Genomic DNA, 14,285 nt, shown 5'->3' on the forward strand with positions numbered 1-14,285 from the left:
CATGTTTCATCATCACTTGGCTTTCAGTGTGTTGATTGTTTCAGATTCGGTAACCGTAAGTGTGGACATGACCTACTTAATTTTTCTGTATTTCAATGCAGAATTGAAGAGGATATTGTTCCCGGTCTCAGGGTGTGGCGATGGGCATTATCAGAAGCTCGCAGTGCTGCCCAGGTGGCTCTGTGCATTCAGCAGTTACAGAAATCCATAGCATGGGAAAAATCCATTATGAAAGCTGTAAGTGTTTTTATTTAAGAAATACTACAACTAATTTACACTGGCCTGTTTTTTTCCCAACCTCCAGATTTTTCTTAATTCTACATTTCTTACTGTCAGAATAATGTATGCTGTACCTGAGTTTTCTTAGTTCCTAAATGCTGTACGGTTTGATACTTTCCTCCTTGTTGTGAGCTTTTTGAAGTACTCTATCAAATGTGTTTATCTTTAATCGCGATTCTCCCTCCTTTAGATATTGTTTATAATTTACTGAAGTTGTCTTCTGTGTTCAGTCAGCATAATAGTTAATTATGTTGTTAATCTAATCATAATAGTTTTTAATGTAAATATTCTGAAGTTGTTAATCCAAATATTCTTTTGCTTCTGTAAACATGGCAGTTGCTAGCATTACCTGTCGTATACATTCATTGCATCCCTAAAATGTTCCTTATGTTTTTATCAATTTTAATTTTTTTAATGCTAAGAAATTCTTAGATAATAAAGAAAATAAGCAGAGAGCTCTTACTTTAACCAATATCATGTATTTGACATCAGATGCAGTTCACATGAAAAGTAGATCTTCTAAGTCTTTTCTCTAATATTTCAAAAATTTTTTTCATCTTCTGTGTTTGAGCCCAGTTAGTCACTATCATGTAGTGACCCCTGTTTTGTACCAGACACCAAATATGTGTTAAATCATGTCTGTGTCCCTTTTGTCTCTTATCACATAGAGAAATATTTATTATACGTAGACTTTTGTGAATTGCTTTACCATTTGCTTTTAAATTATAGATTAGCTTTAACATTCAAACATTTGACATTTGTCTGCATGAATGACTGGAAGTAAGATTACTCAACAATAGTCATTCCCGAAAGAAAAGAAGTGAGCCTTAAATAATTTAGCACTCTTTCCTTCATTCTCATCTCTGTGCTTATATTACTGAAGGCCTTATTCATTCTATATAAATAAATTCGGTTTCTTCTGTATTTTTTCAGTTCTTCCTAAAATGTCCACAGAATAGTGAATCTGCAGTTTTCACAATGTCCTCAGATTTTGGTCTTTCCCCATGTAGACTAGAATTTACCATGAGTTTTAAGACAGTGTCCAGTTTATCTGGTAGCATTTCTTACCAGATAAAAATATTTTCTTGTAAAAACTATTAAAATCAGTTTTAAAGCCACTTTAGACAAATGTGTTTGGTGGAGTCTAGGCTATAATGATCCAAAAATATTGAATTGCTACAACACAATTAAATTTAAATGGTTATTTTACTCATCCACCAAGAGAATCATCACAATGTGGTCAGTTTTGTTATAACCTTTACACAAAAAAACAAAACTGGTACCAAAAGCTGCTTATTTGTAGTAGACTTACTTCCTACAATTTACAGAATTTTTTCTGTTTTTGGAAATTCATAACCTTTTCCAGATTATTAATACGCATTTCTCATTAACACCATCTCTCATAATTCTCTTTTTAATGTTCAATAATCCAGTATTTGCTGTGAAACTACCTTAAAAAGAAGGCAGAGTTTCATGGTCAGGATGAATGAGTGCACTGTAACCTTTAGTTAGATGTAACAGTGCCCGTAATAATCCTCGTAAGTCCTAGCAGAATGTTTAAGTGCTCAATGCCTTTAGAAGTACCCATTTGCCAGACACCAGCCTTACCAGGAAGGAGCTGGCATAATTTGCCTCTAGATAATTTTCTGTCCAGGGTGTTCTTCATATTGTTGCTAATATTAAACAGTAGGCAACGTCTACTATTTTTTACTGTAGCAGCAAAGGAATTAAAACCAATATTAATACATTTGCTCTAACATATTGTGAGCTGTTTACTGTGATTTTTCAAAAGTGATATGAGCTTGCTATCTGTCACCCTTTCCTAATAAGTGTCAGAAAATAATTTTATTTTTAAATGAAAAATGTGCGAAGTAAAACAGACTTCATGGTATTTTTAGTATATTTAGAAAACAATTAACTTAATATTCATGAATTAAATCTGTTGTTAGAGGGGTTGAAATATAACCTTCCAAATGTTTTGCAGTGAGTATTTTTACAATAGAACGTGTAATGATGTAACTCAGTTTTGGAGAAATAATACCATATTTAGTGGTATGGTATTAGGAAGTGTCATAAAATAAAACTGTTGGAACATTAAACTGCAGCTTTTGCTCTTAGTACACATGCCAATTTCAGTATGACACATGTATCTCATATAGTTGGTAGGTATTTACTAAATTGAATAGTTTTCTATTTGCCATTTTGATAAGATTCTTAAGCTATCATTAGTGTACATACTGTGTTATATAAGACTGTTTAGACTTTGTGGATTAAGACTTAGTGTATTGAAGTTAAGTTTGAATAGTTAAGCTATTTTGCTTATAAGAATCTATGAATACGTAACTTTCAATTCGTATAAATAACTTATAGTTTAAGTCTTTTCATTATTTGAAAATACTGGTTGCAGGATATTCTCTACTGTGACGGAGTATAAACGAAGTGTCAAAATATATAATGTTAGTATTTACCATTTTTTAAAGGCATCTTGAAAGTTTTGACTGTCCAAGTTCCCTCCTTTCCCTTTGTGAAACTTGTTATACAGGATATGTATGCATGGGAAAAAAAGCATTGCCTTTACAGATTTTAAAGTTCTTAATGGTATTAGAAATTTGTCAAGAGAGAAATTTTACTTTTATTTCTGGAAAATCTATGACTTCTTAAATTATTTGGTTTAATTTTTATATAAGTTTTTTTCCCTTAGAAATCATTTTGTAGGGTCCATTTTCTGCACTTGTGTCATCTGTTTGATTTTTGTTGATTTTCCCAAGTTTCCTGGGTTGGACATGTTTGATTTTTTAACCAATCACAAATGGGTTGACAATTTTAGTCAAAATATAGGAATATCCTTTTATTACACATAGTTCTGATACTAATACAAGTTTCCTAATTTTGATCTTGAAAATTACTCTAACTCATTTCTTTCTCAGGAGATCATGAGGATGCTAAGATAAGGAAAAAATGAAATGTATTAAAAAATTACACACCCTGTATTAAAGCCATTCATTGCTTTATGGGCTCTAATGTCATGTTAATTATTTCCTATGTTAATGTGTACATGCTTTGAAAGTGTGTACAGGCATTCAGCCTCTAGCTTTGTTCTTTGCAGTGTACCTGAAATGTGCATTTACCCCAACTAAACTGCTCACCCCGTCATGTGGTCCCTATCTGTGTAACGAGAGATACATAGATGTGTATGGCTACTGTATATTTGTTAGCAAGCAGAATGTTGATTACTAATATGAATTAGGAATTATGGTGTGTTTAATATCCCAGTAACTGTTCTTCATAATAGTATTGATTTTAAATGATTTTTCATGTTTTATAGTACTGCCAGATCTGTTGAAAGGGCGATAATGAAGAGCTGCTCCTCCTTTGTGATGGCTGTGACAAGGGCTGTCATACGAACTGCCATAGACCTGAGATTACAGCTATACCAGGATATACAGATATACAGGACACTGGCAGTATCCATGTGGTATAGCTGTAATCTTAGGTCTATGGCAGTACATATGACGGCCCTTGTCACATATAAGAGGGATCGGAAACTGAACCTTTTAATGGCCAGATCAAAATAGAGTTACAGAGTTTTGTGAGGATTTTTTTGAGATAGAATTCACATAAAATTCACTTTTTAGATGTGCAATTCAGTGGTTTTTAATATATTCAGTTACATATGATCACCACTATTTAACTCCAGAACATTTTCATGACCGTAAAAAAGTTTCCTTGTACCCATTAGTTGTCACTCTCCCCTTCTCCCTCAGCCTTTGGCAACCACTACTCTACCTTCTATCTCCACAGATTTCTCTCTGCTGGTCATTATATATAAACGGAATCATAAAATAGTTTGCCTTTTGTATCTGCCTTCCCTTAGCACAGTAGTTTCAAGTGCTAAAGGGAATGGTCTGGAAAGGAAAAGAGGCAATGGGCAGGTGGGTGTTTGGGACTGAGTTTCTGGAAAGGTAGTTGCCAGTAGTGATGAGGTCAGGAGAGTAAACAGGGAGAAGAGTGCCTGACGGAGGGGACATCTAGTAAAGAGTCTGGCCCTCAGTTCATGCTGCCCCTTACACCTCTTACTCCTTACTTTATAACTCGGCCAACTCATTTTTTGCTATATTATCATATTGCTTTAACCAATAGGTATGAGCCTTCACACTTCTAATTTAAATGTGACTGGCAAGAGACTTAAAATGTATATGCTTATTATCAGACTGCGTTCATACAAAAACCCCTCTCTCGGTGCCATGCTCAGTGCCCCTCCCTAAGCCAGTTCCCGTCTTGTGCCTCAGATCCCGCCCCCTTGTTCTCTTCACCTGCATCAGCATCTCGTCCTCCCCTGGGTTCTTCTCCTTAGCTTCACTTCTCCTGCATCCACTTCCCGCATTTCTCTCCTTTCCTTTACAGAATAACTCCTGTTGGACAGCTTTGTTCTGATTCTCTCGGACTTCTCTTCTCCAAGTCGCTCTGGGACTCTTTCTAGTCAGATTCTCACCTTCACAGCTTCTCTGAAAGTGCTCCTATCGTGGCCATTCGTCAGTCTGGGGATCAGTGCTTAGGCCTCACCTGACCCACCCATCAGTTCCAGAGCACACCCTCCTTGCAACCCTGTGTTCACTTGGCTTCTAGTACCATACTTGGTTTTCTTTCTGCCTTTGCTCCTTTTCAGTTTCCTGTGCTGGTTTTCTTACCTTCTTGATCGATAAGCATTGGAGTGCTTTCTTAGCTTCAGGGTTATCATCTGTAAAGTGGGATAGCATCTGCCTGGCGGGGTTTGTAAAGATCAAATAAGTTCACGAGTGTAAATATTTTTATGAATTTAAAGTTCTGTGACACATTTATATTAATGTGTATGGTATTTTAGACTGTTTTACAGAATAGCAGAGGGTCTCACGTGGCATCATATTTACTAAGTTGCTTTCTTATTACGTGATCATCTTTGTCATCTATAGTCAACTATAGTTTAATAATAACCTTTATTGGTTGTACATGAATTATCTTTTAGTTTAGTCACAGTGAAGCTATAGAAAGTTTCTCTAATACTTTATGAATTACTAACAAATTAGGGTTTTAAGTCCTGGGGTATCATCTGGTAGGCTATAGGAGATTTCTGTTCCGATAAATTTGGTTAAATAATATTCTGGCTCTCTCTCATTCAGGGTATAGACCAGGAGATGTAAAGATCTATAACCTCATTCCAGCCCTTCTATGTAAATACAGCTTTCTGAGCCTCTTCCCTCTTCTTAGTTTTTTAAATGTAGTGAATTAGATGTTATATTTCTTGTAGCAATGAAAAATAAACATTCTATTTTGATTTATAAGGATTTTTAAAGTTAAATTTTAGAAATATCTTCCTAGTTAATTCATGGTTATTTACAAATTTTTATGCTGTATACCTTGTACTCCAATGGCTATTTCTATACACATTATTGTGGTTAAGTATTTTTATCCTGTGTGTATGTGCATATTAATGCCAAGATATATACATAGAATCAAAAAGCCTTCGTATTCGTATCAAAAAGTATACGTATTTATACACACTCACAGAGACACACACACACGAGAAGTTTCAAAGTCCAGTGCCTATGAAAGCCACACAAATAACACAGAAGAGTTGAGACTATGGCAGACAGGGAAGTCATGCCCCCACTTAAGTGTCAGTCATCACTCAACTCCTGCCAATTGTTGTCATGTAGACATGTAGGTCCAGTGTTCTAGGATCTGCCAATATTTCAAGATTATGGATCTTTATGCATGTCCTCACAAATGTTAAATGTTGGCAACAAATTCAGAACTTTTACAAGCATTATGAGCCAAACATAGTAACAACACATGCTGTGGGCTGTTTACGGTCTGTGAGCCACCGCTTTACAACTTCTGATACATAAATGTACAAAAACAAATATGCGATGGTATGTACAATCTGATAGGTCCTGCTTAAGACATACTGAAGGTCCTCTGTGCATTCTAACAAGGTAGAAAGGGTGCAAGGGAAATATCTCTGTCTAATAAAGTAATCAGGTAACTGAATAAAAGCTTGTTTTTAAAAGTGTATGTGCACAATCTAATGAAGTAGTCTGACAAGTATCAATAATTAAAGAAACAAAAAGAGACTTTATTACCATTTTGTAACAAAAGTCTTTGGATTCTGTGGTTTAAATTTCACATTTTCTTACTGTGAGTATTGTTAGAAAATGATCTCAAGTAACATCTTAGTTCAAATAGGAACTAGAAGCGTTAGCCCATTGTTCATGAAATGTTCTTTTTATGTAAGACAACTATTCAGTCTTACTTAATCTTAATTAAATGGACATTTTCCTCATTATATATTCAGCATTCTCTTCTCTTTTTTTTATGATTTGGGGGTTCTAAAAGCTCAGTATAGTATGAAAACTCAATCGGATTTTATTGAGTAAAGATTAATAAACTAAATGGAGAAGAGACTTAGTAAAACATTTTAATTATTTCCATCAGTGCAAGAGGTAGTGATTCTTTGATATGATATGGGAAAGGTGTTAGATTTATAGTTTGCCTTATTTTAATCCATTAAAATAACTCCTTAATTATGCATTTAACATCCCAATAGAGTACCAAATAATTGTAATTGCTTAAAAGCAGTTTTTAAAAAATGTTGGTAAAAGAATCATGAAATCCTCAAGGAAATTGTTACGAAATACTCTAAAGTAATGTTTTCCGCCAAGTTCAGTTCAAGAATATAGGCAACATTTAATTAGGGCTAGACTGAATATCTAACTCCACATTCTAAGATTTTTATTTCAAGATTTCTTAACAGTCTGAGTAAGGAGTAAATAATTTTCTAGAAGAGGATAAACGCTGTTCTAAAGAATCAAAACACAAACCATATATTACCAGTGACCTTGCATATTTCTCTTCTTTGATCTGTTATATTCATTGTAACTTTAATTCTCAAAATAGATGCTTATTTCCCAATTTCTAAATTGGGGGATGTTGGGAGGAGGCTGGGTACTCATTGTTACATCGATGTGCTGCCTACAAATTGTTAGACTGCATAAGGGCCACATTGGGATTCGTTTGTTTTTTTCCATATACTTTCAGAGCTAGAATGACCTTACCAACTGAGTGACTTATCTTCTTCTACAGATAAGCAAACAGAGCCTCACAGATATTTTTTTACAAAGTTCCATAGCTAATTACTGACAGAGCATAGCTGGCATTCATACACTTAAATTCCAAAGATGATCTATTTTATGCTATTTCTTTACTGTTTTCCCCAAAAACATCTTTTTTTTTTTCTTCTCCTCATCTTTAATAACACTGCTTTGTTCACACCTGGGAACCACAAGTTTCTGGAACTCTCTTCTTAACAGCAAATGCTTTTCTCAGAAAAATAACAGTTTCCGGAAGATATGACCGTTTATAAAAGACTTTTGTTCCTATTTGACACTTCATGAGCCTTATTTCATGTTTCGGGTACCTTTTTAATAACCTCCTCAACTTTCTTATTAGTATTCTCTATATTTCTATGTATATTCACCTTTGTTCTTAATTATATTGTGCTCTAAAGGATAGTCTTTATATTCCTTCCATTAGTGACATTCAGTTCATTCAAAAGAATAGTATCTTTGATTCGTTCAAAGTCTAAAGGAAAACTGCTAAGTTCTGTAGCACCAAACATGGTGCCGTGAGATCAACATCTTCGAGTTTTAAGAATTCTTTAGAGTTTTCATGCATCATTAGATTTTAGCCTAGTATTATCGGAGATCAAATTCATAGATCTCTTGAAAATAATAAAACTATCAACTTTTTGGGTGAGAAAGAGTATTCTTTTTGTTTATTCTGTCAGATTTTCATAATTTAAAATAATAGAAGGGCTATAGAAAGTTATTTTCTTATACCTCATATATTATTTTTTTAATTAAAGGCAAGTTCACTGAAAAGGGGCCGCAAAAACAGAAAAAGGAAAATAGAGGAAAACACCTGCGGTACTGGAGTAAAACAAGAACGCTGTACTCGTGGAAAGAAACTGAAACAGGACAACTCTGACCCGACTCTTGGCAGGTATTCTTTCTGTTCCCCTGTCCTATATGTTCATAACACCCCACTGTATTTGTTTAAAGACCGTCCACCATATTAAAGGTGACTTTTTGACTGTGTAAATAGGAACTTTCCTATGTAATGTAAACTCTGTACTATAAGTAAACGTATCCTTTCATCTTTTTTTATGAATTAATTTGCATTGTCTTTGAAAGAGAATGAAAGCTAAACTTTTACTAAAGGTAGATAACTCTAAAGCATGGATATTGATTTCAAACATTATTTTCTCTCGTACAAGCCTTACTAAAATGCAAACTCGTCTCAATAAAGACATGAAAAAAAGAAAAATAGAAGAAAACACCTTCACTAACTTACCAAACCAGGAAAGCTTTAATTCTGTAAAGAAAAGGAAGCAAGACCACTCTGACCTGACTCTTTCCAGGTATAATTTTTGTTCCCCTGTCCTATATATTCATAACATCCCATTGTATTTGTTTAGAAACCTTCCACCATACTAAAAGTGACTTTATGACCGTTTGTGTAAATAGGAATTTTCCTATGTAAAGTCCACTCTGTACTATAAGTGTATTCTTTCATGTGTTTTTATGAATTAATTTGCATTGTCTTTACTTGGAAGAGAATGAAAGCTCATCTTTTCCTAAAGGTAGATAACTAAAGCATGGATAGTGATTTCAAACATTACTTTCTCTTGTACCCTTACTGAAATGGACAGTCATGAAGATGCACGGCCTTTTGTAGAACTGCCGGAGTGCAGCACACGGAGTCGTCTGCGTTTCCGCCTCAGGGATGGAAGACACGTTTTTATTAAAAGTGCGTAAGCAGCTTTATAATAACATGTCTGGTATCTGGGGGTCTCGTCAACAAGAAATAAAGTGGTTAAACACACACACAGAGCAGTCTTTCAAGAATGATCATTTTCTTTTAAACAAATACAATATCCCTGAAAAAAGGAAAGCGTGGTGTGCATATTGGCTACTTTGGGCTGGTGTTTTCATCACTGGTGGTACATACTCAGCAGGAGCAGCTGGGCAGGAAGTAGTGGGCATGGTATGAAAATGGCAGTTGGTCCAGTACTAATTGTCACTGTACGTGTGGGTATCATTTGTTCTGTGACTGACTTGCACTCGAGGTGCCCTAGGGTGAGTGTATCCTCAAGCCCCTGGCACGGTTCTCCTCAAATAACCAAAGTCCTCCTAAGCCTCTGCTGCCACCCAACTACAGGTATCCACAGCATACTTTCATTCGGATGCACGAGGCCTTCGCCGTAACCGTCATCATTTCTGTCCTGGTTGCTCTGTAGATTATAGATCCCGGGCCGACCCTCAAGTTTGTATTTCGATTGCCATTCAAGTGGTAATCAATGAATGATGACCAATGAGTGCTCTACTGTTAAACCCAGGATATCATCCATGGGAAATAATATGTAGAGAATAAAGTAATATTTATTTAGTTGTTAACCATAGTGCAAATCAAGTGAAAGTTATGTGTGGGTATGGGGATATCTTGAACTCAGAAGAATTAAGTTATCATAAATGCACAGTGATCTCTTTTCCTGGTTTCAACCTCAAAATGAAATTTGTTAAAAGCACTAATTTTAAAATGAGGGTATCTAATCTGCCTTTGGTACCTTATGCACCCCCTCTGTTCTCCTTTTTCCATTTCTTCCACCCCCAATACCTTTTCAAAATATTTAAAATCCTATTCATTTAGCCTCTCATTAAACACATCCTCAACATGGAAATCTGATATCAATCATTTACTCCTTATTGTAAGTTTTCTTTGTGGGCTTCTTTCAACGTTATTTTTATCTTAAGTATTTCCATTTAAGAAATGAAAGAAGTTTGTGTTGTTAAAATAATTCAATTTCAACTGGAAGTTAAGGGAGGTATTTAAGAGAATCAAAATTTTCCTTCCAGAGAAATATGACTGTCATACAACACAGGGAAACTAGTAGAGCCTTATCTACTAGGAATTTCACTTCAATAAGATCTCTTAGGCTTGCTTGAGCCATTTTATAACTCTACCTTTAAAAAAAGACTTTTTTTTTTTGGTATCACTAATCTACAGTTACATGAAGAACATTATGTTCACTAGGCTCCCCCCTTCACCAAGTCTTCCCCACACACCCCTTCACAGTCACTGTCCATCAGCATAGTAAGATGCTGTAAAATCACTACTTGTCTTCTCTGTTGTACATCCCTCCCCTAGCCCCCCCCCCACTGCACATGCTTATTATAAGGCCCCCTTTCTGTTTCACCACCCATCCTCCCCAGTCCCTTTCCCTTTGGTTTCTGTTAGTCTGTTCGTGGGTTTTGTGATTCTATTGCTGTTTTGTTCCTTCAGTTTTTCTTTGCTCTTATACTCCACATATGAGTGAAATCGTTTGGTTCTTGTCTTCCTCTGCCTGGCTTATTTCTCTAAGCATAATACCCTCTAGCTCCATCCATGTTACTGCAAATGGTAGGATTTGTTTTCTTCTTATGGCTGAATAATATTCCTTTGTGTATATGTACCACATCATCTTTATCCATTCATCTTCTGATGGACATTTAGGTTGCTTCCAATTCTTGGCTATTGTAAATAGTGCGATAAACGTAGGGGTGCATCTGTCTTAAAAAAAAGACATTTTTTTTAAAACTTCAACTATATACAATTGAGGTAATTCCCCTAATTTCCTTGAGCCCTTCAATTTCCTTCCCCCATATATAGATAACTTTAATGTCTTCCCAGTCAACCTTTTATATATTTGTTTAGCCACATGTATCTTTAAAAATATGTAGTGTGAAATGCTGGGCATAGAAGTCACAGGGCATAAATCTGTAAAGAAGTAAAAAGCTAACCTTTTCAAGGAATATTGCTTCTCTCTCACTTACCAACTTTACATTTCCCTGTATGGCCCCGGAAGATGACTGGTTAGCCAGAGACGGGTAAGATTCCTCAAGGGAGGAACAACCTAAGACAGGCACAGTCGCCGGGGGGCCATCAGGTGAGAAATTGGGGATCAACAGAGGTGAGGCTTAGAACCTCACCCCCCGTTTTGAGAGAAATCTGCATCCGTGGATGTTTTGTTGCCCTTGTCTAGCTTGGATTAATATTTAGTCTATAGGCACAGACCTGATCATCTACATTTGCCCTCTTACAGCACTGAACTGTGTTTTCCACCTTTATCTTGCATCTACCTACCACTTCAGCATTTTATTAAAAAAAGAAGAAGGGAGAAATGTGGGATTCACATATAAATGAAGTATAAAAATCAATCGAATAATCATATCTGACTTGATTGTTTATAGTTCATGATGCGTGATGAAAACTGAAAGTTTGTGTGATATGACTGCCCTTGCACACTGTTCACCATGTAAGAACTTATTCACTATGTAAGAACTTGTTCACCATGTAAGAACTTGTTCGTTATGCTTCAGAAGATTGGAGACTTTTGAGAATTAGGCTTGGGGTTAATCAATGATTGTGCATTGAGTCCCCTATACAGAATTTTATTGTTAACAACCATTTGATCAATAAATGAGAGATGCCCTCTCAAAAAAAAAAATAAATAGTGTCAGTACCAAATGATTTCCCTCATTTGTGGAGTATAACAACGAAGCAAAACTGAAGGAACAAAAGACCATCAGACTCCAAGAAGGAACTAGTGGTTACCAGAGGGGGAAGGGGTGGGGGCGGGGTGGTGGGGAGAGAGAGAGGAGGGGGATCGAGGGGGTATTATGTTTAGTACACATGGTGTGGGGTGTCACGGGGAAAATAGTGTAGCACAGAAGGCATATAGTGAATCTGTGGCATCTTACTACCCTAATGGACAGTGACTGCATTGGGGTATGGGTGGGGACTTGATATGAGTGAATGTAGTAACCACATTGTTTTCATTGGAAACCTTTATGAGTATATCAATAACCTTAAAATTAAAAAAAAAAAAAAGTGTGAAGGATATATGTACATGCAATGTTTTTAGACTTATCAGTTGCATTATACTAGAAACCTCGTTCTGTTTTTGTTTCAAGTTGAATAAAATATATAAATCTAGTTAATGACTTTGATGCTGTAAGGTACTCCATCACAGGGATATATCACATGTAACATCCAGATTTCTCTAGGAATGCAAACTTAAGTTTTCTGCAGCTCCTTGTCACTGCAATGACTTCTCATACATGTCATATGTGGACTCATGGGTAGAAGCCAGTTATCAAAATGGTCCCAAATGATTCTCACCTTCTGGTATTCATGCCCTGGTGTAATCCTTTTCCACACTGTATCACGGTTAGCCAGGATGACCGGCATAATATGGCAGAGTGATGGCAGGTAAATTCCCAGACTAGGTTATAAAATATGCTGTTGCCTCTACCTTGTTCTCTTGGATCACTTGGCTCTCAGTGAAACCAACTACGGAGAACGAAGAACTGCACCAACTTGGAAGCCATGTGACTGTGGCATTTTAGAAGTGGATCCTTCAGCCCAAGACAAGCGTTCGTTCAGATAACTGGAGCCCAAGACAACATCTGGACTGCAACTTGCTGAGAGATCCTAAGCCACACAACCCAGAAAAGCTCCTCGTAAGGTTTATTTTCTGTTTTTCAGTATAATTGGCATGCAGTATCCAATGACACGCATATCTCAGAGACAATGCCGGTTCAGTTCCACACCACAATAAAGCATCTCAAGCAAGAAAGTGAAATGGATTTTTTGGTTTCCCAGTGCATATAAAAGTTACCTTCACACTATAGTCTCTTAAGTGTGCAATAGCATTATGTCTAAAAGCCTGTGTACATAACTTAAAAATACATTGTTGCTGAAAAATGCTAGCCATCATCTGACCTTTCAGTCACTTGTGATCCAAGGTCACCATAACAAATACAATAATAATTTAAAAGTGAAATACGATGAGAATTACCAAAATGTGACACAAACATCAAGTGAGCAAATGCTGCTGGAAAAATACCAATAGACTTGCTCAACTCAGGATTGCCCCAAAACGTCAATGTGTGAAAACCACAGTATCTGCAAAGTGCAATAAAACAAGGTGTGCCCATAGTTTAGGGTGTATATCATAATGTTTCAATGTTTTTATATATTGCAAAGTGACCTCCAAATGTCTAGTTACCGTCTGTCACCATACAGTTATTAGAATATTAGTATATTCCCTCTGCTGAACCTTACATCCTCATGACATGTATATTTTGTAACTGGAAGTTACCTCTTAATCCCTGTCACCTGTTTCACCCACTACCCACTGCTCCCTGCACTGGTAACCAACAGTTTGTTCCTTATCTATGAGTCTGTTTTGTTTTACGTTTGTATTGTTTTTTTAGTTTCCACATACAAGTGAAATATGGTATTTGTCTGTGTCTGATTTATTTCACTTACCATATTACCCTTTAGGTCCACCCATGTTGTCACAAATGGCAAGGTTCCATTCGTTTCTATTGGTGAGTAATCGTCCTTTGTGTAAATTTATCTTCTTTATCCAATTATCTACTGATGGATAATTAGGTGGCTTCCATATCTTGGCTATTGTAAATAACGCTGCAGTGAACGTGGGGGTGCATATCTCTTTGAATTGGTATTTTGGATTTTCTTTTTTTAAGTTTTTGAGGGACTTCCATAATGTTTTCCTTAGTGGCTGCACCAACTTACATTCCCACCCACAGTGTACGAGGGTCAGGTGGTATCTCATTGTGGTTTGGATTTGCATGCTCCTGATGATTAGTGATGTGGAGCATCTTTCCTTGTGCCTGGTGGCCATCTGAATTTCTTCTTTGGAGAATTGTCTCTTCATATCCTCGGCCCACTTTTTAATCGGGTTATTTGCTCTTTGGGTGTTGAGGCTGTAACATTTCCAGAACATCTTGCCTGGCTTTAGTATATCTGCATATCAATAGGGGTCTGAGGTGGAAAGAAGTATGGCTTTAGTGCATTTGCATCTTTCCTGGGGTGGAGAAGTTCATCTCCATATCAATGGGTGA

General features: G+C 36.2%; 1 protein-coding gene across 1 annotated transcript in view; it reads left to right on the forward strand.

The window, feature by feature from the left end:
• LOC130681265 (bromodomain adjacent to zinc finger domain protein 2B-like) overlaps positions 1–11,936 on the forward strand; it is a 93,314-nt gene extending 81,378 nt beyond the window's left edge. Inside the window, exons 22-24 of the mRNA XM_057493902.1 lie at positions 102–237; positions 8,180–8,316; positions 8,591–11,936. Coding sequence (XP_057349885.1) covers positions 102–237; positions 8,180–8,316; positions 8,591–8,810 — 493 coding nt within the window. The 3' untranslated portion in view covers positions 8,811–11,936. The remainder of the gene's footprint in view (positions 1–101; positions 238–8,179; positions 8,317–8,590) is intronic.
• Positions 11,937–14,285: the final 2,349 nt, after the last annotated feature.

Source organism: Manis pentadactyla, chromosome 16 (genome assembly GCF_030020395.1).
Source record: "Manis pentadactyla isolate mManPen7 chromosome 16, mManPen7.hap1, whole genome shotgun sequence".
In the NCBI taxonomy this organism is placed as follows: domain Eukaryota; kingdom Metazoa; phylum Chordata; class Mammalia; order Pholidota; family Manidae; genus Manis; species Manis pentadactyla.